Source organism: Eutrema salsugineum, unplaced genomic scaffold, assembly GCF_000478725.1.
Source record: "Eutrema salsugineum unplaced genomic scaffold, Eutsalg1_0 scaffold_20, whole genome shotgun sequence".
NCBI classification, from domain to species: Eukaryota; Viridiplantae; Streptophyta; class Magnoliopsida; order Brassicales; family Brassicaceae; genus Eutrema; species Eutrema salsugineum.
In genome coordinates, this window is record NW_006256828.1 from 1453054 (window position 1) to 1477310 (window position 24257).

The following is a 24257-nucleotide window of genomic DNA, read 5'->3' on the forward strand; positions in this document are numbered from 1 at the left end:
AATATGAAAAGTTTTTTTATTAATTGATTCTTAAATAACATTTATGTAAATATTGAACAAGAATTTATGTTATAATTAATTAAAAATACTGATGGTTTTTTGGTATAAAAATTTAAAATTTTTAATGATATTGCATTTAAAATTGATTGATTTATAATAATATATCAATTGATGATTATATTTTTTTTAGAAAAAAAAATATAAATTTGAAATAGTTGAAAAAAAAACCCCGCACGTTATGTGCAGGTATTCACCTAGTTCAACATAATATTTGTTTAAAGATGAAATATGCGCAACGCAGTGTAGTTTAAAAAATAAACCAGATTTTGGTTTGCATCAATCTTAATCCGACCCGACTCGACACGGGCCGGATTGACTTTGTTCCTTGCACGATTCCTCTTTCTCTCCTCTCTCCGTCATCGTCTTCTGCTTTTCTTCTTCTTTCTTACAGTAATTGACTCTCGAGAAATTGCAATCACTCGGAGATTAGATTCGGCCATGGATGAGGTAGAAACTCCACAAACGATACTTCAATTCGCTCCATTCAACAGTTCCGTCGACGAAGGTTTCTGGCATAGCTTCTCCTCTTTGAAACTCGACAAACTCGGAATCGACGATTCTCCGATTCCCATCACCGGTAAACACACAAACGATGAATTAAGAAACTACCCAAAACGTAGATTTTAACATATGAATCATGCATTCACATTGATTTCTGTATTGAGGGATATATCTTATGATCCAATTAGGTAAGAGAACAGAAAAAAGTTGAGAACTTTTAATTCCCCTGTTCAGAATTTGATCTGTAAATATTTTAAAATGGTAACTTTTAGATCGAATCCCACATTAAGAAGTTAGAACTCATGTGGGTTTGCTATCATCATCAACAATTCATAATCTTTACTATTGGAGATCAATGTAATGAGTTTTTTTTTTCTTTTTTTTTTGGGGATTGATATTGCAGGTTTCTATGCACCATGTTCTCATCCACAAGTCTCGAATCATTTGACTCTTCTTTCAGAGTCATTACCTTCAGATGATGAACAATCATCGATGGAGAGTACTAGTCATGGAAATAGGAATAAGTGTCCTGTTCCTGGGATTCTGTATAACACCAATACCGTCGAAAGCTTTAATAAACTTGACAAGCAAAGCTTGCTAAAGGCAGAAGCAAAGAAGGTACTACAGCTTATTCTCTGACTTGGTTTAGACGGTTCTTGTTGAAGATAGATCTAACCACAATTTTGTTTGGTGAGTTTCAGATTTGGGAAGATATTCAATCAGGAAAAGCTGTTGAGGACTGTTCTCTGTTATCAAGATTCCTTGTTATCTCGTTCGCAGACCTTAAAAAATGGAGTTTTCGTTACTGGTTTGCGTTCCCTGCACTTGTACTTGATCCTCCCGCAAGTTTGGTAGAGTTAAAGCCAGCTTCTGAGTATTTTAGTGTAGAAGAAGCAGAATCAGTATCCGCTGCTTGTAATGATTGGCGCGACTCAAATTTAACTACAGGTACTCAGCAATCAATTATTCTTATTGTTATGCAAAGGTGGTAGCTGAAAACGTTTGTTACTTGTCCGTGTTTTGCTATAGATGTTCCGTTCTTTTTGGTTTCGGTTTCGTCTGATTCAAAAGCTACTATCAGACATCTTAAAGACTGGGAATCTTGCCAAGGTGATCATCAAAAGGTATGTGCAACTATCTCTTTCAAATACGTTAGAAACCGATAAAAGTATTCAACTTTATCCTACTCTCTTTCTGCAGTTGCTTTTCGGTTTCTATGACCCATGTCACCTTTCGAGTAATCCTGGTTGGCCACTTCGAAATTACTTGGCACTTATTCGCTCAAGATGGAACCTCGAGACAGTTTGGTTCTTTTGCTACAGAGAGAGTCGCGGTTTCGCTGACCTGAACCTTTCCCTTGTTGGTCAAGCCTTAGTCACACTTTCATCAGCTGAGACTGCACCTAACTCAGTGGGATGGGAGCTTAACAAAGGCAAACGAGTTCCCCGATCCATTAGCCTAGCTAATTCCATGGATCCAACTAGGTACGTCTTTGCTCTGTGTCAAAGATTTTGTCAACTAATTGAGTACTCAGAAAGGGATTCACTCACTTCCTTTCGCAGGTTGGCTGTTTCTGCTTGTGATTTAAACTTAAAGTTAATGAGATGGCGTGCATTACCATCTCTGAACTTGAATGTTTTGTCCTCTGTCAAATGCCTTCTTCTTGGAGCTGGTACATTGGGTTGCCAAGTTGCTCGTACTCTTATGGTACGTATCAATCAGATTATCTCGATTAAAAACAATCTTACAAACTCACTGATTAAATCAAGAACTTGTTTTACATATGTTTTTTTTTTCAGGGTTGGGGAATCCGCAATATCACTTTTGTTGACTATGGCAAAGTAGCTATGTCTAATCCAGTCAGGCAATCTCTATACACGTTTGAAGATTGTGTAGGTCGTGGTGAGTTCAAAGCTGTTGCTGCTGTGAAAAGCCTCAAACAGATATTCCCAGCGATGGAATCTACTGGAGTTGTTATGGCTATACCAATGCCAGGACATCCGATTTCTAGCCAAGAAGAAGAATCTGTTCTCGGTGACTGTAAACGCCTTAGTGATTTGATTGAATCTCATGATGCTGTGTTCTTGTTAACCGATACAAGAGAAAGCCGGTGGCTACCTTCTCTGCTATGTGCTAACGCCAACAAGGTAAAATCAAAGTCTTCTTCTCTTTCTTTCTTTCTTTCTTTCTTAGGTTTAAGTATAACAAATCTGGTTGGTGTTTTGATTTCAAAAATTTCAGATTGCTATAAACGCGGCTTTAGGTTTCGATAGCTACATGGTAATGCGTCATGGCGCTGGCCCAACCACCTCGTTATCTGATGATATGCAGAATCTTGACATGAACAAGACAAAGACACAGAGACTTGGTTGTTACTTCTGCAATGACGTGGTTGCACCTCAAGATGTGAGCCTTTTGGATTGTGAGACTTTTGTTTTACGTTACCTCTCGTCTTGACCAGCTTTTTTTGTTTGTTTTGGACAGTCAATGACTGATCGAACTCTGGACCAACAGTGCACTGTTACACGACCGGGTCTAGCTCCTATAGCAGGAGCTCTCGCCGTTGAACTCTTAGTCGGAGTCCTACAACACCCATTTGGGTTAGTCTTTCAAACTCTACTCTCCATTTAGTATACTCAGTCACATAAGCCTGATTATCTTCTTACATATATGTTCTTAACAGTATCTATGCAAAAGGAGACAACTCTAGCTCGAGTAATGGAGGAAACATTGATGACTCGCCTCTCGGGATCTTACCTCATCAGATTCGAGGCTCAGTTTCTCAGTTCTCACAGATCACGTTGCTAGGGCAAGCTTCAAATAGCTGTACCGCTTGTTCTGAAACCGTAAGTTTCCCACTTGTCGACAGTTTTTCTCTAGTCAAAACAGAGAGCTTGAGAATTTTTATGATGTTATTTAACTTTGTATCTTCAGGTGATATCGGAGTATAGAGAGAGAGGAAACAGTTTCATACTTGAAGCTATTAACCATCCTACATACCTGGAGGATCTTACTGGTTTAACTGAGCTTAAGAAAGCTGCTAATTCGTTTAACCTCGATTGGGAAGACGATGACACTGATGATGATGACGATGTAGCTGTAGATATGTAAAAGTAATTTTTTAATTACATATTTTAATGAACCAAATAAAATAGACTATATTCACAAGATGGCTCACTTATGGATCTTGATAATCATTTTTATACTTCAGTAAAAAAAAGAGAAGAAACCAAATTCTAAATCACAAGAAGAATTTGTTCCCAAGTTGCTTCAAGATCGAGAGACAATCTTATTATTCTGTTGATGTGTCTGGTTTTTGGCTTTGACATTGAACATGACACGAAATCGTCTTGTACATTAAGTGATTAGTTTGAGTGAGGATTAAAAATAATGAAACATGACCTTGTGTGTATGCACACGTCTAATATTTAGTATTATGCACTTTTATATACACAATATGTGATTATAAATAAAGATATCAATTATTATTTGTTTCCTTATTTGTTACAAAAAGTTCCATCTCATGACTTTTACTAACATGTGTAGATGAATACGATCGAATTTATATATGTTATAAAATGAGACCATATATGTTTTGCGTGTGTTTGATATTGTGTGTGTTTGATATTATAACTTGTAAACTATTGAACTTGTAAACTATTAAGAGAAGGTTTGGTGAACCGGCCGGAGATGAGACCAGTCGCAATGTGGCGGTTCGCCGCCTCGGTTAGGTGGATTCCATCCCAATTTGCATAAGTTGAGGGGTTTTCACAAGTCGTTGAACCCTTTCCACCGCACCGTACACTTGGTTTTGCATTGTATCTTCCATCTTTTCCTCCACAACATGCTTTTAGGACACTTCCAGTAAAACCTATAATGCAACAACAACAAAAAACATATCGAACTAATATCAAAAATTAATAATCTTTTTGGGTCAATCATATCTGCTAAACATGTCTAACTAGTTATAGGGATAATATCAAAATCGTATTATTACCGTATTTGACAGGTGAGTTGAAGAATTGCATGGCAGAACCGTAATAATCAGCATAGATGATCTTGGCATGAGGATACTTTTGTCTTAGAGTCTCTAGGCCTTTCTTTAGCTTATCATTGTGAAGCTTAGCAATATAGTTCAATGGCTTAAAACATTGGTTTGTCGAGTCATAGAGCCATCTATTATCATCACTGAACCGCTCTAATAGAATCGCCGAACAACCAATTGGAAGGTTTCCCGGAACCACCAGCGTCACCGCACCTTCCTCTATCAAGGCCTTGAAATTAAACAAAACCAAGTGTTAATTAATTAATTAATTAATGAATGGATATCTGTACTAATTTACGTTTTAAAGACAATAAAGTTTATCTAAACGTTTCCTACTTACACTTGTGACATTGATGATTTTGTTAATGACGAATGGTACAAAATCCATCGCATGTTTATAACTTCGGAATGCTAATAGAGGGTAATTGTAATCGTTTCCACCGATTTCTCCCACGAAAAATAGAGATTTCTTAAAATATTGTTCACATTCTGCAATAAATATATAAATTAGATTATGCCAAGAAAACACTATCATATGGAGTACTACATTTTCTAAGTTATGTTGCAAATCAGAACTACTTGTATTTTTAAAAATTCTTACATTATTTCTTCAAATTTTAAAAATATATTCAAAATAAATAAAAACTAGAGGAATTTGTAAGAAAATATTTCAAAAACTTCATATTGAAACGAACTCATGTTTAAGCATAGAATTAAACCAAATTGTATTATCATGGAATAATTGTCTCTATGAAAAATTAAGGAAAAAATGATATCATTTCACGTGATCAATTATAAGATACTACTACCCTTTTATAAAATTTTCTTAGAGTGCCTTTTTTTAAATTAGACTGAAAATTTGTTTTTTTTTTTTTTTTTGTAACTACTTGAAACCAAGGCAAGAGAAATACAGTATGTGTAATGTGCTAACTTGGGGGGGGGGGAGGGGGGGTGGGGCTTTTGAACTAGTAATAATCGCTGATTTATTTAATAATTTTAAAATTCTTAAATTTTATTACAGTAATATATATGATCTTATAATTTAATAAAATTATATTTTTCAAAGTTTTGAAAATATGAGATAGACTTTATTTAAGAAAAAAAACTATTAAACCAAATCTCACAACCTATCATCATAATTTCTGTTGGTTGAAATTTACTGTTTCTGAATATTTTACCGATACCATTATAAATATCAGTTTTTTAAAAAACAAATTCTCAAATAATTCTTAAAACTATGTTTCTCCTTTTTTTTTCTATCAAAGTAATGAAAATGAAAATTGACTATTCGTCAACTATCAAACTAAAATGATGCATTTTTTTTTACCTGGCTTGGTTTTACAAAGAGAAGGTTTCAACTTCTTGAACCAATCAAGTTGAATATCCAATGTCTTATTCGTCAACAATGTTACCGAAAGACCTCTTTCTTTAAAGAAGTTAAATTCGTTCGCCGTCGCTCCTGCCACCGCAAAATTTGCTCCTTTCCTAAAATCCACCGAAAAGTTTGTTTGTACACTTTGGAGATATGGTGTAACGTATGGTAATCCGTTGGCCTCAGCTGCAATTAGTCACATATTCAAAATTAATTTAATGATTTTATTTCGTGCATGTAAGTTTAATTTGCACATTTTTTGTTTTTAATTGTTTTTTTAAACTGAAAGAACAAAGGTTTTGAATTGTTAATATATATCGTTGGCAAACAAAAAAATGTTAATGTATATGGTGGACTCGAACCGATATTTTGAATTTCTATGGTATATGTGATCTGTTTCATTATGTCTAGATCAACATTTTATTTATTTTATCCTTTCCTTCTTTTTAACTAGTAGATAGATGATGTTTTGAATATCTGTCAAAATTCGGGTAGTCCCAAAAATATCAGCTCTGCTTTGTAAAATTTTTAAATATAGAAAAATAAAAAATTTAACGAAAAAAGTTGCAGTGTTGTAGAAAGGTAAGTTAATTTTTGATTTCTTAGTTTGGAAAAGTTCAGTATTTTCATGATTCATATGATGAATAATAAAAATTTATAAAGTTACATATAGACATAATATTTATAAATTATATATATAGATAAATAAATAATAGATGTACACTGTTTTTTTTCTCAAGTTTTGTCACTGTATTTTAAATGAAATAAAATTATCCATTTGATTTACTCAGTTCTAGTAAGTATATAAAGAATTATATTTTTAAAATTTTTTGGAATAAAATGAAAAGAGATAATAAGCTGAAACAAATTTAGTGTATATTCTGCCTATATATATTTTATGCAAGTAAAAATAATGTTAGAGAGATGAGAAATAAACCGATAAAATCAATGATGAGACGTCCATCACAGAACCGACCGGTTGAACGATTGAAAAATGTTTCACCATATGGTGGTTTTCTGATGGCCGGAAAATTTACATTATCAGAGATAAGAAAATTTCCGGTATCGCTTAAAGAATCTCCAAAATTAAATATTGACTCGTAGTTGAGTGTTTGTTTCACCATTAATGATCGCAGGACAACTAAATAGGAGAATGCAACAATGACCAATATATTGATCTTCATTTTATGGTATTTTATCTATTTATTTTAATTTTTAAATGAATTATTTTATGCATGAACATTCAGAGTTAGATTTTATACTGAAACTTATGAGAATGGGATCATTAATATTTAATAACTGTAGTGATTAATGTTACATATACGTACGCCACATTTTTGTTTTGTTTTGTAACGTTGTTATTTTCTTGTTCATTAATAAAATAGCCTTAATGATGAAGCGGAAAAAGGCACCCTACGGTTGATACAAGAATTAAAGGCAACCTACGGTTGATACAAGAATTACGTTATGTGCCATAATAAAGAACTGTATATAAATGAAAGGAAAAAACATTATATAGATTAAAGCAATTCCTCATTTAATACTTGGATATACTTACAAATATTTTGATTAACAGAAGCGTTGCGAATAATATTCTTTTATAAGAAACGTCTAACCTTATTCAGAAAAAGGAGGAAGTTTGAAATTGGAGAAATTACTCAGTGGGCGAGCTTAAGAACATATCCTTTTAAAACACCATTCATAACAACAATATTAGGTAGTCATGAAATATTTACAAACTATTTAAAAAAAATTAGATAATATAAGATAAAAATAATTGAACTGGTTTTAGGTGTAAACCACGTAATTATACTGAGTATTAATATAAAATAGTGTAATACATTTTTAAATTATAGAAAAAGTTTATAATGTTTGTTAGTTAAAATAGAAGGAAAGTGATGTGTATTTGTATTTTTATATTGTTTGATGACTTTATAAACCTTCTTTGTAACTTTTGGTTATTGGAATTTGAATATGCAATTTAATATGATTTTAATTTAATATAATCTATCTGTATTCAAACATGAAATTAAAACACACTATATTTTTACTACATGAAGAATCATATTAAATCTAGATTATTAGATCAACTAATTTAGGAGCTAATTATGCGTCAAATATAATTATGTAGATCAAATAAATTTGTTTTAAGTATATATTTTTAACTGTGTTGATATCATTGAATGACTTTTGGATCTGGTCACAAATATTTGGGGTTGCTTTTTCTAATAAACGACCTAGTAATATGGATTTAATACATAAGTTTATATTAGAATTAGAATTAGAATTAGAATTAGAATTAGAATTCGAATTAGAATTAGAATTAGAATCAGAATTAGAATTAGAATTTGAATTAGAATTTGAATATGCAAAAATTGGTATGAAATAAAATATAACTTAAGATTTTGCCAAAAACCAATTAAATTGAGCAGGTCAACATGAAACTTTTAAGAATAATATTTGTCACAATTGTTTTTTTTTTAAATATTTTGACCCATAAAATTAGGGTTAATTTAGTGTATAACCAAAAAAACAAAAACTATTAAGAATATGGCTATGATAAGTGAATATTTAGTTTTTTGGTTTTTTACCAACAAAAATGACGAAAAACCCTTCCAACAACCACGTCAGCCTGGATTCATAAAAAGAATAGTAACGTCATCATTTTTATATCTCTGCAAAAGAAAAAAATAGTTAGACTACATTTTTTATTCATGTTCTATTTACTGCACATATAGTTATTCCAGAAAATTTATTTTTTGGTATTATTTGTAAACTATTAATTAATTAAAGTTTGTTTTAGGATTTAAGAAAACACTGATATTTTTTCACGCCTAATATGATTTAAATTTCAAATGTCAATAGTAGTACAAATAAAATAGAAAGTCTATTTTTGTTATATAACATAGTATGTCTATTTTTAAAAATCAGATACATAGTTAATCTAGCAATAACACAACACATATACATTTTTTGGTACCATTTTACTCTTCTTTGCTTTAACATGAAATCTATATCTTTATTTGCGAAGTTCGCGATGTTTATCCAAACTTATTTATATCAAATAAGTAGCTGAAAACCAAAAAAATAGACATTCTATATAAATAGATAATCTATACTAATAAACTTTATATACAAATTTGGGTATTTAATGATATGACCTCTGATGGGCAGAAAGCTCTCATTGGCTAATTTATGGTGAGAATTCATGTGCGAGAGAAACTATAACCGACCAATGGTATTGAGTCGAGAAAGACGTTGTGGTGGAGAAGAAGATCGCGTGATCAGGTTATCGACAACAACAGATGTAGCAATGGTGAAAAAAGTGGAACATGATATAACTTTTGATAATTAATTCAAATTGAAATTTAGATAGAAAAAATCAATTAAAATTCTAAATCAAAAGAGAAGATATGTAAATTAATCAAATCTATTGAGATAAATTAAATTTTTAAAACTTATGCAAGTTATGTGAAAGCAAATCAAAATTAGTACATGAGATTAGAATTGCAGATACAAGCCGACAAGGGAAAAAGAATCGGAAAATTGAGGAGAAGATGGTGGTTGGAGCGACAGATACAAGAGAGGAGTATGCGTAAGAGAATGAAGGAAAAAGAAAAAAAGGAAAAAGAAAAAGAAAAAATAAAGAAATAAAATAAAATAAAGAAAGGGTAAAAGTGTATTAATATATAATATACAGAGAATATTGTGTTCAGATGCTTTTTTGGTTAGTTTGTGAATTATATTTTTTTGATGGTTATATAATGCAATTTCTCTAAAATTTATAACCCTATGAAACAAAGCAAAATAATTTAGAAATAAATAAAACTCGAAAGTGAATATTTTTTTAGAAATCAAATAACTTTGAAACTAATATTGATTTAACAATGCATATAAATCTCATTATGATATTTATATGATTAGGCATATTAATTGAAACATAATTTGCTAAAAATAATTTGTTGAAGTATCGATTACATCGATCGAAAGTTCATAACTATGTTACAAAAGTACCATTCTCAATATGTGAAACCCCAATCTCTCTTTCTCAGCTAATTCCACTTCATAACAAACTTACTCATTTACTAAACGCAAAACTCTATTTTAATACCCTAATTCTAGATTGCATTTCTGCTATTTAAACCAAATTGATATTTCTTGTGTATTTGATGATTGATATGTTATGTACTATATATATATACATATATATATATATATATATATTATAAATTAGATATGTGTTTTTAATGAAATTTCATCGTTCTTATGTACATTGGAAAATATTTAAATAAAGGAGAGAAGAATGACCGAATCTAAAGGTTTTACCTATCAAATGAGCAAAAGATCTGGAATTGTGTAAACTCAGATCCCTTTATATAGGAATCAAAAGAGGTAAATTGCTTATATTAGATATGTATTCATCTAACTTCTTTGTATATAAGTACACTTCTTCCTCTCTCTCTCTCTCTCTTTTTAAATTTTAAAACATCATCAAATTTATATCATCTACTATGAAGAAACCTTTTCAAACCTCGTTTATTGGTCTAACAATCTTCGCCATTCTTCTGTTAGGTTTGTATTTATATTTTGAATTGTCTTAATATATTACATTTAATCATTCTAATATAAAGTGATTTTGAATACCATATTATTTTACTACTGATAAAATCATGGCCAAGATGGGAGTTAAGTACGAGGAACAAATAGAGGTTCAGCTCGGAACACAAGATCAAATAGCTGAGGTGACCGAGCTGAGCGAAGTCGAGGTTCAGGGAAGGGTACAAGACCAAGATACCGACCAGCCCGATGTCCTGGCCATACCAGTTGGACCCATGACCAGGTCGCGTACAAAGAAGCTTATGGGGGCCATCCAACAAGTCCTTACCGAGCTACGGAACCAAGGCCGAGCTGACGACCCAACACCCGTGAACAAAGTCATGACCGTTCTCAGGTACTCTGGTCCGAACTGACCTGGTTGGGGTGTTGTGTTAATATTCTTTTTCCTTACATTCGGTTTTGTCCCACTAGGTTTTCCGAATGGGGTTTTAACGAGGTTAATACACGCCCATCTCACGACCATGGTTCGATTCGCGGCCAAGTATAATGGTCAAGGAAGCTTAAAGGTCTAGCGAGAGGACGCGAAGGGTCATCCGGAAATCCAATCGTTATTCAACGCATCTAGCCTCGTTTAGTTTTCATTAATGTCTTTTAATTTCCGTTAAGACCTATGGTCTTCCTTTTAGCCTCTATATAAAGGCGACAATGTACTTGGATCTTTCATCACTTATCTTTTAAATAAAATTTCTCTTTGAGTTTTCTCTTTTGTTCTTTATGAACTTTGTCGATATTTTGGTGGTTAGCCATTGATCGACCTTCGGTTTATCAAGTAGTTTCACCCTGCTTGACGCAGCCTTCGAATCCAAAGTGTGAGAGAGAGTTGTAGTCGTATTAGGAGCTTAGGGAATTTCGAGACTTGTCTCACACCCTAACATCCGATATCGCAACCCCCTTGATCGTTTTGTCCATCCCCTCGTTTCCAACCTCTTCTTTGAATTTGGGCCTAAGGATTTTCGAGCCACAACTCACGCCTTAGCATCTCTTTCACCGAATCGGTCTGGATCCAAGGATCTATCAACCTCCACCGAACCAAGTGTGTGACAATCCTAGGACGGTCTTCTATCACATGGTCATAGATGGTGGAAGTTGCACGAATGTGGCGAGCCATAATATGGTGGAGAAGCTCGGGATGCAAACCATCAAGCATCCGCATCCATACAATCTCAGATGGCTTAATAACCAAAGGCAGCTCAAAGTCACCAAGCAAGTCACCGTGCCATTCAAAATCGGACGGTATGAAGATGAAGTATTGTGCGATGTCTTACCCATGGAGGCCGGACACATTCTGTTAGGACGGCCGTGGCAGTTTGACCGGAAAGCCATTCACGACGGTTTCACTAACAAGCATTCGTTTGAACACCAAGGACGTAAGGTCGTGCTGGCGCCTTTGTCCCCACACGAGGTATATCTGGATCAAGTTCAATTGGAAAGAAGTAGCAAAGGCAAAGCTACCGTGAGCGACCCCCAAAACACCTCCACTAAAAATGAGAGCGATACACCGAGTGAGCCACCACAAAAAGCCTTAAGCATTCAACCCGTGAGAAGAGAGACTTTTTTTGTGAGGCCGAGAGAAATAAAACAGGCTGTGCTTGGGAGGCAACCTTTTATCTTGTTTATATTTAAATCCGCTTTGGCTAGCACGTCTGATTCCGAGCCGGAACTTCCGAGCAGGATTTCTTGGGTTTTATAGGATTATGCGGACGTTTTTCCCGAAGACAACCCAGGCGGTCTACCACCAATCCGAGGTATTGAGCACCAGATTGACCTCGTCCCTGGAGCATCTTTACCCAACCGACCTGCGTACCGCACCAATCTGACCGAGACCAAGGAACTCCAACGTCAGGTCGACGAACTGATGGCCAAGGGCTACATCCGCGAGAGTCTAAGTCCATGTGCCTTGCCCGTGCTCCTAGTGCCAAAGAAGGATGGAACCTGGCGAATGTGTGTTGATTGCCGAGCTATCAACAACATCACGGTAAAGTATCGCCACCCAATTCCGCGTCTTGATGACATGCTAGATGAACTTTATGGGTCTAGTGTGTTCACAAAGATAGATTTAATAAGTGGATACCATCGGATCCGAATGAAGGAGGGAGATGAGTGGAAGACCGCATTCAAAACCAAGCATGGTTTGTATGAATGGCTGGTCATGCCATTCGGCCTAACAAACGCACCTAGTACCTTTATGCGGTTAATGAATCATGTGCTTAGGTCGTTTATAGGCGTCTTTGTAGTGGTCTACTTCGATGACATTCTGATATACAGTAAGAGTCTAGAGGAGCATGTGAATCATTTGAAACAGGTGTTAGAAGTCCTTAGGAAAGAACGTTTATTTGGAAACTTTAAGAAATGTTCTTTTTGTACGGATAACGTGGTGTTTCTAGGCTTTGTTGTCAGTTCACAGGGAATACAGGTGGACGAGGAGAAGATCAAAGCCATCCGAGACTGGCCGAGTCCCAAAACGGTTGGAGAGGTTCGCAGCTTCCACGGTCTGGCCGGGTTCTACCGACGGTTCGTACGAGACTTCAGCACGATCGCAGCCCCTCTCACCGAGGTCATCAAGAAGGACGTAGGATTCAAATGGGAACGAGCTCAGGAGAAAGCGTTCAATACCCTCAAGCATCGGCTTACGCATGCACCCTTACTCTCCCTGCCCGACTTTCTCAAGACTTTCGAGATCGAGTGTGATGCATCCGGAGTGGGAATTGGAGCCGTGCTCATGCAAGAGAAACGACCGATCGCTTACTTTAGCGAAAAGCTTGGAGGAGCAACGCTTAACTATCCGACCTACGACAAGGAGCTCTATGCTTTAGTCCGAGCTCTCCAGACTTGGCAACACTACTTGTGGCCCAAGGAGTTCGTCATCCCTACCGATCATCAGTCTTTGAAGCATCTCAAAGGACAACAGAAGCTGAACAAGCGACATGCGAGATGGGTCGAGTTCATCGAGACCTTCCCTTATGTGATTCAGTATAAGCAAGGAAAGGAGAATGTCGTGGCTGACGCGCTATCCCGACGATATGCCCTGATCTCAACGCTTGATGCCAAGATACTTGGGTTTGAGATGATCAAAGAGGCTTATGCAACCGACCTGGACTTTCAAGAAGCTTACCGCGCCAGTTCTAAGTTTGCCTATGGCAAATATTATCAGAGTGACGGTTACTTGTTTTATGAGCATAAATTGTGTATACCTAACACTTCTATGCGTGATTTGATTGTCAGGGAGGCACACGGAGGAGGCTTGATGGGACATTTCGGAGTTCTCAAGACACTAAGCGTGGTCCAAGACCATTTTTATTGGCCACACCTCAGGAAAGATGTGGAACGAATATGTCAAAGGTGCACAGTGTGCAAACTAGCCAAAGACCGCAGCCAGGACGCAGGAATGTACACACCCCTACCCATTCCCACCGAGCCGTGGACAGACATCTCCATGGACTTTGTCCTCGGGTTACCTAGGACCCGCCGAGGTAAGGATTCCATCTTTGTCATAGTCGATAGGTTTTCTAAGATGGCACACTTTGTCCCATGCCACAAAACCGATGATGCTTCCAACATAGCCGATCTGTTCTTTAAGGAAATCGTTCGTTTACATGGGATTCCTAGAACCATAGTGTCAGATCGGGATACCAAGTTTCTCAGCTACTTTTGGAAAACGTTGTGGGCTAAATTAGGAACTAAACTATGTTTTTCCACAACTTGTCACCCTCAGACCGACGGTCAAACCGAAGTGGTCAATAGGACCTTGTCAGCTCTTTTGAGATCGGTCATTAAAAGGAACCTTAGGACTTGGGAGGAATGTTTACCTCATGTTGAGTTCGCTTATAACCGAGCTGTTCATTCTACAACTTTGTTTTCACCATTTGAGCTAGTTTATGGTTTTAATCCTCTTACACCTTTGGATCTAACCCCTTTGCCAATGAATGAGCGAGAAAACATGGATGGGAAAAAGAAAGCCGAGCTAGTGAAGAAGATGCATGAAAAGGCAAGGCAAAACATCAAAAGAAAAACGGAGCAATTCCAGAAGTACGCCAACAAAGAAAAAACTAAAAGGATGTTTGAGCCCGGAGACCAAGTGTGGATCTACCTAAGGAAGGAGAGGTTTCCAGAAGAGCGAAAGTCTAAATTAAAGCCAAGAGTGGACGGACCCTTCACAATCTTGGAGCGGATCAACGACAATTCATACAAGATTGATCTCCAAGGTAAGTATTCAGTTAGCTCAAGTTTTAATATTGCTGATATCATTCCTTTTCATGCAGATGAAGCCGACTTGAGGACAAGTCCTTTTCAAGAGGGGGGGATGATAGAATCATGGCCGAGATGGGAGCTAAGTACGAGGAACAAATAGAGGTTCAGCCCGGAACGCAAGATCAAATGGCCGAAGTGACCGAGCTGAGCGAAGTCGAGGTTCAGGGAAGGGTACAAGACCAAGATACCAACCAGCCCGATGTCCTGGCCATACCAGTTGGACCCATGACCAGGTCGCGTACAAAGAAGCTTATGGGGGCCATTCAACAAGTCCTTACCGAGCTACGGAACCAAGGCCGAGCTGACGACCCAACACCCGTGAACAAAGTCATGACCGTTCTCAGGTACTCTGGTCCGAACTGACCTGGTTGGGGTGTTGTGTTAATACTCTTTTTCCTTACATTCGGTTTTGTCCCATTGGGTTTTCCGAATGGGGTTTTAACGAGGTTAATACACGCCCATCTCACGACCATGGTTCGATTCGCGGCCAAGTATAACGGTCAAGGAAGCTTAAAGGTCTAGCGAGAGGACGCGAAGGGTCATCCGGAAATCCAATCGTTATTCAACGCATCTAGCCTCGTTTAGTTTTTATTAATGTCTTTTAATTTCCGTTAAGACCTATGGTCTTCCTTTTAGCCTCTATATAAAGGCGACAATGTACTTGGATCTTTCATCACTTAACTTTTTTAATAAAATTTCTCTTTGAGTTTTCTCTTTTGTTCTTTATGAACTTTGTCGATATTTTGGTGGTTAGCCATTGATCGACCTTCGGTTTATCAAGTAGTTTCACCCTGCTTGACGCAGCCTTCGAATCCAAAGTGTGAGAGAGAGTTGTAGTCATAATAGAGGCTTAGGGAATTTCGGGACTTGTCTCACACCCTAACATCCGATATCGCAACCCCCTTGATCGTTTTGTCCATCCCCTCGTTTCCAACCTCTTCTTTGAATTTGGGCCTAAGGATTTTCGAGCCTCAACTCATGCCTTTGCATCTCTTTCACCGAATCGGACTGGATCCAAGGATCTATCAACCTCCACCGAACCAAGTGTGTGACAATCCTAGGACGGTCTTCTATCTATCAACTACTATATCAACTATAGAAAATGTGTGTCAGAATTCCATGATATCGAGTTTAGCTATTTTATGTCAAATCCATACCAGACCTAGAAAATTGAGTTTAACTGTTTATTAGGAAACCTATATCATCAAATACTAGATATATTTTTGGAAATTTTTCACCTAGTTAGTTTACATAAATTCCATGGTCATATATAAATTCATAATATATATATGATTGTGATATAAATTTATTAAATATCATTCCATTGATTTCCTTGTTGTTATCATCACGTTCTTTCTCTTTTGTGCCACATTGATAAATGTTTCAAGCCACATTTTGTTTTATATAATATTTTCAAATGATAAGTGACATCTGTGTAGTATTTTTTAGTTAGAATGTTATGTTTTTCATTAATAATCAACTACAAAGAAATATTTTTATTTTTCTATCAATATACGCAAAATACTTTTCCATTACAGAAAAAACTAAGATATGTGTTTTAATTATTGCAGTAATCGGAGTACGAGGGAATGTACAGGAGAAAATTCCAGAAACTTGTGTTGCTATTATAATCAACAATGGAAAATGTAATACCAAGCATTGTGACGCTGAGTGTGTGAGGATCAAGAAGAAAGGTGCCGGTATTTGCCGTGATGCAGGCAAAGGATATATGCAATGCGCATGCTATCATCATTGCCCTTAATTTAATTTTTATCTGCTCAAAGCCATATTTAAAATAAAACGCCACAACTGTAACAAAATAAATAAGAATTCTATAATAAAATATTTGTTTGGGTTAGTAGCATAATGGTTTGTATTTGTGTGGTTATCGATTTTTTAAATGGATTGTAATACGGTAATATTTTTATATATATTTACCGTGAATTGGTAAAAAAATGATATCTATTATATTAAAACAGAAGCACATTTAGTACTTGCTTCCAAACACTCCTAATTTTTTTTAAGTGTTTAAAAATAATTTTAATATTTATTTCTATTTAATTTTGAAAATTAGTTAATAATTTAAATATTTTTAGAGTTCTTTAAATATAGGTAATTTAGATTTGATTTGATTTGATTAAAAATAATAAATCAGATATTAATTTAGATTTGATTTAAAGATTCTAATTTAAATAATTTATATACTATTAAACATTTTTATCAAATTAAAATGTGTAGAATTTAAAAAAAAAAATAATTCACATATGAAAAATAATGGTCATATTTGAAATATAGAATATTTATAATAATGTAAATGATATGATATTTATGTTTCTTATACAATATATTTACAATTATGATTTATTTACAAATTAATAATAAAATCATAGATAAAATTCAAATGTATAATTTAAATATTAAAAATATATTTTTTATAATTCATAGAATTAAAAATATATATAAAAACCTGGCTAAAAATATTTTGGTAACTAAAATCATTAATTTTGAATTATACATGTATATCGAAAATATATTTTTCATACAAAATAAAAACATAAAAATTAAAAATTATTGCATACACTAAAATGTAGTTTGAAAAACCAATTGTACACTTCCTTCGTTGATTAAATTTTAGAAAACTATAATGCTAAATAATACTATTAATACATCTCAAATTTTATATTATAAGGTAATATGAACGGAAAAGTTAGAATTATATTTTTATAATAGTTCATTTTGAATTAATATTAGCAGACGGGTTAAAATTATATTTTTTATAATCATAATTAACTTTAATACTATAAAAATATATCTAAACACAAAAATCAATATTTTCACTTATTAAAAAATATATTTATAAAAATAATTATATCTAAACCCAAAAACACAAATTATATTACAAAATTCGTTAAACAATAAAAAATATTCTCGTGCTGATGCACGAAGTTAGAATCTAGTTTCAGCATTATTAGCAGTGCCATACTCAGAGTTATAAGAGCTTAAGTCGATTATTAGAAATTTGGTCTAGTAAAACCAAAAAAAATTAAAAACATCAAAACTATTATTATTCTATTAGTGTTTAAATAATAGATTTTTTAAACTTTTCAAAAATATTAAAAATATATATTATAATTTGATCACATTTTTTTATAATTAGCATGTATTATATATAACTCTAAACCAATAGTAATTCAATAAACTATTTTTTTTAAGTTTACAATTTATCACCATTAAACAATAAAAAATAGATAAAAAATTTAAAAATCTATCTTTTTGAAACATTTTTTTCTTAAATATCTATTTATTTGAAATAGTGGGAATATAAAATATCTCATACCAATTATTATTCAGAAAAAAATCTTATACTCATTAAATTTGAAATAATATTTTAATCAGTACATTGTTGAAAATTTAGGTTTTGGGGGCTCTAATTTTATAAAAATCAGGGGCTTGAAGCAAATGCCTTTTTCCTAACAAGCTAAGCACAGTTCTGATTATTAGTAGTTTAATTTCATAACAAACAACTGAAAGCGAAAAAGGGGTAAAGTATTAACTATTTTTTAACTTATAAGTATCTTTGAAATAAGCATAAACGTTTTTTTATAGTGTTTTTGTATTATAGAATACTCGAACTTCGCCGTAAAAAAAAAATACTCAACTTTCAAAGCATTTGATCTTTAATAAAGTATCCTCAGTCGGATGGTGAATGGTAACCCAACACCTAATCCAAACAGGATCATACAAAATCACAATTTTTTTAGAGGACCATTTTTTTTTTAAATCGTTTTAGGCTACTATAATATTCATATACAAACTGGTGGTGTTTTTCAAAATTTCAAGAAAAAGATGTTAAAACTTATCAACAACATGTTGAAAATTTATAATGCTGAATTTTTTTGCAGTAAGACATAATGTAAATATAATAACAAGAACATGAGTAAGAGCATCTACATCAGTGAACCCCTAAGAAAGGGTTTCACCAGAATATAATAATATATTTTTTTTTGTTTTAATTTTTTTTATTTAGTTCGAAAATTATAATTTTCGACCAATCAGAATGCTCCATTTCGAGATGATACCGTCTCTTCAGGTTTGTCAGGATGATTCTGTCTCTTTAAGATTAAGCTCTTTTATCTCAAAAATTGTGATATGAACGCCTCTTAATCCCCTGATGTACATGCTCTAAGTAGTCTAGTGATTATAATATGGTTTCAAATTGGGTTGTTAGCATAAATGAATTGTCAATTGGTTTTGAATTGATTGGTTTATGTTATTTATGTATTACTTAAAAATCCTTTTTATTTTTTGATGTGGGATATTAATCTCTAGTAAAATATAGTTACGAGCTAGGAGCTAGCAAAAGCTCGTTTTTGTTGTACTTCCACGAGGTATGAGAAGAAATCGTGGTTGGTTCATCGAGACGTGAAACCAAACAACGTTCGAATTGACGACTATATGAACCCTAGACAGGGAGTTGGGCCGAAGATGGGTTATTAAAAATTAATCTAAAGCCTCTTGGAGGAAAATCGTAAAAAAATAAATAACTGAGTGAATATAATACAATATATTAAGATACGTATTTGGACTAAATCCTTTCTCTGTATGTACAAAGAGAGTGAAGGAAAATCTTCAATCTTGTATCTCCTTATCTAATTACAGAGACGAATTCTCGAAACTAGAAAAGCTTTTAGAGAGCTCACTAACAATGGCATCTCTTCTAGGAACATCTGCTTCCACTATCTTGACTTGCCCTCGTTTTTCTTCTCCTTCCTCAACAACTTCAGTCTCCCCTGTCTGCTTCGGACCAGGTTCGAATTTTCCCTTAAAATCTCCGTTCTTTCATCTACACTGTTCAAGTCCGTAAATTTTTAGAAGCTTGATTGAGAAAAATTGTGGTGGATATGTTATTAATTGGAGTGTATTTGTTTTGCAGGTAAAATTTGTGGAAAAAAGTTATGTGGAAGAATACAATTAGAGCCAAAGAAGAACAGATCTCGTTATCGTGTTTCGGTGGTTATGAATGTTGCCACTGAGATCAACTCTATAGAACAAGTATGTGTTTCTTAACAAACACAAAAGCATCAATCTTTGAAATGATTTGTGACCTAGAAAATCAAATCTTTGTTGATTGTTAGAAGAAATGTTTGGCTAAGACATTTAGGGCAAAGAAGATTGATTCAAAGGAAAGTGAACTAGAATCATATATTTCCTTTGAAAGTGATACAAAAGCATCAATCTTGGAATGATTTGTGACCTAGAATCATATCTTTGTTGATTGTTAGAAATGTTTGGCTAAGATGTTTAGGCAAAGAAGATTGAATCAAAGGAAGTGACCTAGAGTCTTATGTTTCCTTTGAAAGTGATACAAAAGCATCAATCTTGGAATGATTTGTGACCTAGAATCATATCTTTGTTGATTGTTAGAAATGTTTGGCTAAGATGTTTAGGCAAAGAAGATTGAATCAAAGGAAGTGACCTAGAGTCTTATGTTTCCTTTGAAAGTGATACAAAAGCATCAATCTTGGATTGTTTTGTGACCTAAAATCATATCTTAGTTGATTGTTGGAAATGTTTTGGCTAAGGTGTTTAGTTTTTGGTTTAGGCAAAGAAGATTGATTCAAAAGAAAGTGCAAGGCCGGTTTATCCTTTTGCTGCTATTGTTGGACAAGATGAGATGAAGCTATGTCTTTTGTTAAACGTTATTGACCCAAAGATAGGCGGTGTGATGATAATGGGAGATAGAGGAACCGGGAAATCAACAACCGTTAGATCGTTGGTTGATCTGCTTCCCGAGATCACGGTGGTTGCTGGTGACCCCTATAACTCAGACCCGAGAGATCCTGAGTTTATGGGGAAGGAAGTAAGAGAGAAGGTCGAAAAGGGAGAGAAACTTCCTGTGATTGAAACCAAGATCAATATGGTTGATCTTCCTTTAGGTGCTACTGAAGACAGAGTTTGTGGAACAATCGATATCGAAAAGGCTTTAACAGAAGGTGTAAAAGCCTTTGAGCCTGGTTTGTTGGCTAAAGCCAATAGAGGGATTCTCTATGTAGACGAAGTTAACCTCTTGGATGACCATTTGGTCGATGTTCTTCTTGATTCTGCTGCATCTGGTTGGAACACAGTTGAAAGAGAAGGCATTTCGATTTCTCATCCGGCTCGGTTTATCCTCATTGGTTCAGGGAATCCAGAAGAAGGAGAGCTTAGACCACAGCTTCTTGACCGGTTTGGTATGCACGCGCAAGTAGGCACGGTTAGAGACGCCGAGCTAAGAGTCAAGATTGTTGAAGAGAGAGCTCGTTTCGATAGTAACCCAAAGGAGTTTCGAGAGTCTTATCTAGCGGAACAGATGAAGCTTCAGGAGCAGATTACAAACGCAAGAAGCAACCTTTCCCAAGTTCAGATCGATCAAGATTTGAAAGTGAAGATCTCAAGGGTCTGTGCTGAGCTTGACGTTGATGGGTTAAGAGGAGACATTGTGACGAACAGAGCGGCAAGAGCACTCGCTGCACTCAAAGGAAGAGATCAAGTGACAGCAGAAGATGTTGGTATCGTTATACCGAATTGCTTAAGACACCGTCTAAGGAAAGATCCGCTTGAATCTATGGATTCGGGGATTCTCGTTACAGAGAAGTTTTACGAGGTTTTCAGCTAAGTGTAAAGACAGATTCTTGAAAGACATTTAACATATGCTTGAAAAGATCGATTTTTATGAAAAATATTAAAGTCTCTTTCTTTATTCATGTTTAGAATCAGTTGGGTTGATTCCAGAAGCTAGGCTTGAGTTCTTGAAACTCTGGAGATCTCTGATAAACAATGGAGGCAACTCTGATCAGAATACCAGCAGTGAGTGCCCATATCATAAAGTTTCTCTCTTTATCTTCGGAATAGTAATCGAAGTAGTGAAGAAGATATCTCTGTCCTTCATACTCTCGTTCCTCTGCTCGCCTGTTCTTGTCCTGCGTAAAACCCGAGAGAGAAACGCATTAAAGATGATTAGAACTTGAGTTTATCCAAAAACAGAGTATTTTGTTTATCCAAAAACAGAGTATTTTGTTTATCCAAAAACAGAGTATCTTTTTATCGGTTTTAGAACCTTGAGAAACATCTCTAATGGAACATCAAATATTTCTTCTACTTCAGCTGGATTTGGTGACTGTTTGAATGCTTTCTTGTCGAGTAAAAAACCGATAACTGGTACTACCGTCATTCCCTTCTGCAATTCCAAAAACTCGATAAGACAGGATATATAAACTAATTAAGCAAATCAGCTTGAATTTTAGAAGCTTTGATACGATTTTTACCTTGTTAACAAATGGTTCAAGAACAGAAATGATTGTAACAAGAGAAGGATCTAAACCAATTTCTTCACGAGCTTCTCTCAACGCGGTAGCTATATCATCTGAATCTTCTTCGTCTCTTTTTCCTCCAGGCAATGCTACTTCCCCTGTGAGGCTGTGACCATTATCATTCAAAAAGATGGAATCTCTTTTCATTGAAAAAATGTCTTAAGAGAGAGAGAGATTTTGATTTTACCAGGATGAGAAGAGAGAGTAATGGAGCGTTTGGTTAATATTACGCGTAGCTCGTTTTCTTCTTGTCTTTGTTCTTGGTATAGACAAACTAAGACTGCTGAAGATTTTGCAGGAAAATGTTGACGAAGATGAGGTTTGTAATTTTGAAAACGTTGGATTAGAAATTGCAATCCGGTAGATTCTGTTGTTTTTGTTGAAGACATATTGGCTAAAACAATGTTTCTTCTTCTTCTTTTGTTCTTCAGATCTGAATAAAGGGATTTTGTTTCTGATAGAAGAATCTGATTCCTAAGTTGTCAAATCTTGATTTATCGGTCCTATAAAGAAATCAGATTTGTTAGGGGTAGACAACAAATATTTAGTAAGATCCATTATGAATATTTTGGATTTAGGAGTGTTTAGTCTGATTAAAGTGAATCGGTTTAATCCAAACAGAAAAATAGAAATTGGTTAGAAAGCCTAACTAAGTAATTATCTTAGTTTATATATTGACACATGAATGTTTTTTTTTAAATTGTTTTTGTTAGGCAAAACTCTCTTGATGCATCTAAATTTTTTACTTAGTTTAACAACATTATACTTTGGAATTAATAGTATAATTATACGGACTCGCAATTTATAATACGAACTTCTGTTATATCTATGATTAAAAAAAGTCTGTAATCCTATCAATGGACAATGGATTTAGTATTTCAAATGAAACAAGAATTCTGTACATTCCGCAGATTTATTTTCATTTCTACAAAAAATTCAATTCGGTAGTGTTACAACTTACAACTTACAATCATTGAGAAAGCATGAGTGGTACAAAAAGTAGGTGACGTGTCTAATAAATATAAGTCACACAACCACCTAATCTTACGTATCATTCTACTCTCTTTATTGAAATCTATACAGCAGTTAATGTCACCTACATTTCCTCCTTATAAAATTACTTATCTTCTTTTCATTTATAATACCATACCAAAAAAACTTTTAGAATTATTGATTCTTCATTCATAAGAAAATTCTATAGAAGAATGAGATTATGAGTTATAATGGACTGAATTCTAGATTAATGCAGAATTAGGACTGGATTTGTTCAATTAGAAGTTATAACACAGCTTTATTATTTGATTCCATTTTTAGAGAATGATTGTTTTGCTTTATCCCGAGTCTTTAAACAAGTAGTATAAGATTCAGTCCTGTCCCCGAACTGCATTAAATATATTGACCCGACCTAGTGTATATTTTGATTATTTTCCTGTATACTTGTATGTATGTAAAAATAAATAGATATATTTTGAATAAGTATATATATAATTATATATGATATATTTGTGTATTATACACACATAACATAAGCAGTGGTAATTAATTTCTGGCAAGAAAAAGAGGACAATGATAATTAATACTACAGCAAAGGATGGCATTCTCTAACTGTTATGTTCCACACATTTAGGTGACCTAAAACTATTTGGAAACTATCATGTCACTAACAAAGGCATCAATATCAATAACCATAATATTTATTTTCGTATCATTTTTATCAAGCATTTTTGTACTTCTTGATTGAGTCATTCATTAAATATTGCCTTCCTGAGGAGTCAGTTTTTGAATCATTTTACAACGTGTTGTTTAAACTTTTCAAGACTAGAAAAAAAATTTCTATGAAATGTCAGGTAAAAAAAGGGAGAGAATAAAGCTAAAAAGTTAAGACACTTATAAATGAAGCGCAAAGAAACTTGTTTATAATCTGAAATAGACAACAAATTCTTATAGTAAGTGACCATGCATGATCATTTTTTTCCAATTAGATAAATGATTAATTATGGAACTTTTATATGCAAAAAACACAAAAATGAATGTTATTTCTCTCGTAATATGGCTATCTGCCTAA

At 34.1% G+C, this 24257-nt stretch overlaps 4 protein-coding genes across 4 annotated transcripts; 2 read left to right on the forward strand and 2 right to left on the reverse strand.

Moving 5' to 3' along the window:
• Positions 1-357: 357 nt before the first annotated feature.
• On the forward strand, positions 358-3781 carry LOC18016043 (ubiquitin-like modifier-activating enzyme atg7). Its single transcript, XM_006398212.2, has 11 exons — positions 358-637; positions 965-1179; positions 1263-1509; positions 1591-1685; positions 1762-2045; positions 2124-2268; positions 2361-2708; positions 2803-2967; positions 3046-3161; positions 3245-3407; positions 3496-3781. The coding sequence occupies exons 1-11, from the start codon at positions 499-501 to the stop codon at positions 3670-3672; spliced, it is 2094 nt and encodes a 697-aa protein (XP_006398275.1). The 5' UTR covers positions 358-498; the 3' UTR covers positions 3673-3781.
• A 421-nt stretch (positions 3782-4202) lies between these two features.
• LOC112086434 (GDSL esterase/lipase At5g45910) lies at positions 4203-7162 on the reverse strand. Its single transcript, XM_024155353.1, has 5 exons — positions 6916-7162; positions 5934-6164; positions 4947-5095; positions 4559-4835; positions 4203-4432 (listed from the first exon to the last, which is right to left on the reverse strand). Exons 1-5 carry the CDS (start codon positions 7160-7162, stop codon positions 4203-4205), a joined length of 1134 nt encoding a protein of 377 aa, XP_024011121.1.
• A 12292-nt stretch (positions 7163-19454) lies between these two features.
• Positions 19455-21573, forward strand: LOC18016044 (magnesium-chelatase subunit ChlI-2, chloroplastic). Its single transcript, XM_024155220.1, has 3 exons — positions 19455-19651; positions 19777-19895; positions 20446-21573. The coding sequence occupies exons 1-3, from the start codon at positions 19549-19551 to the stop codon at positions 21496-21498; spliced, it is 1275 nt and encodes a 424-aa protein (XP_024010988.1). The 5' UTR covers positions 19455-19548; the 3' UTR covers positions 21499-21573.
• A 22-nt stretch (positions 21574-21595) lies between these two features.
• LOC18015943 (nudix hydrolase 11) lies at positions 21596-22662 on the reverse strand. The gene is made up of 4 exons (XM_006398215.2): positions 22380-22662; positions 22148-22290; positions 21940-22059; positions 21596-21802 (listed from the first exon to the last, which is right to left on the reverse strand). Exons 1-4 carry the CDS (start codon positions 22579-22581, stop codon positions 21596-21598), a joined length of 672 nt encoding a protein of 223 aa, XP_006398278.1. The 5' UTR covers positions 22582-22662.
• Positions 22663-24257: the final 1595 nt, after the last annotated feature.

Coding starts and splice junctions, on each gene's coding strand:
- LOC18016044 (XM_024155220.1), top strand. CDS start 19,549: ATGGCATCTCTTCTAGGAACATCTGCTTCCACTATCTTGACTTGCCCT. Junction 19,652..19,776: donor CCCTGTCTGCTTCGGACCAG/GTTCGAATTTTC, acceptor TTTGTTTTGCAG/GTAAAATTTGTGGAAAAAAG. Junction 19,896..20,445: donor AGATCAACTCTATAGAACAA/GTATGTGTTTCT, acceptor TTTTTGGTTTAG/GCAAAGAAGATTGATTCAAA.
- LOC112086434 (XM_024155353.1), bottom strand. CDS start 7,162: ATGAAGATCAATATATTGGTCATTGTTGCATTCTCCTATTTAGTTGTC. Junction 4,836..4,946: donor AAATCATCAATGTCACAAGT/GTAAGTAGGAAA, acceptor TTTAATTTCAAG/GCCTTGATAGAGGAAGGTGC. Junction 4,433..4,558: donor CAACTCACCTGTCAAATACG/GTAATAATACGA, acceptor GTTGCATTATAG/GTTTTACTGGAAGTGTCCTA.
- LOC18015943 (XM_006398215.2), bottom strand. CDS start 22,581: ATGTCTTCAACAAAAACAACAGAATCTACCGGATTGCAATTTCTAATC. Junction 22,291..22,379: donor TACTCTCTCTTCTCATCCTG/GTAAAATCAAAA, acceptor ACAGCCTCACAG/GGGAAGTAGCATTGCCTGGA. Junction 21,803..21,939: donor CATTAGAGATGTTTCTCAAG/GTTCTAAAACCG, acceptor GGTTTTACGCAG/GACAAGAACAGGCGAGCAGA.
- LOC18016043 (XM_006398212.2), top strand. CDS start 499: ATGGATGAGGTAGAAACTCCACAAACGATACTTCAATTCGCTCCATTC. Junction 1,510..1,590: donor CGACTCAAATTTAACTACAG/GTACTCAGCAAT, acceptor GTTTTGCTATAG/ATGTTCCGTTCTTTTTGGTT. Junction 3,162..3,244: donor GTCCTACAACACCCATTTGG/GTTAGTCTTTCA, acceptor TGTTCTTAACAG/TATCTATGCAAAAGGAGACA.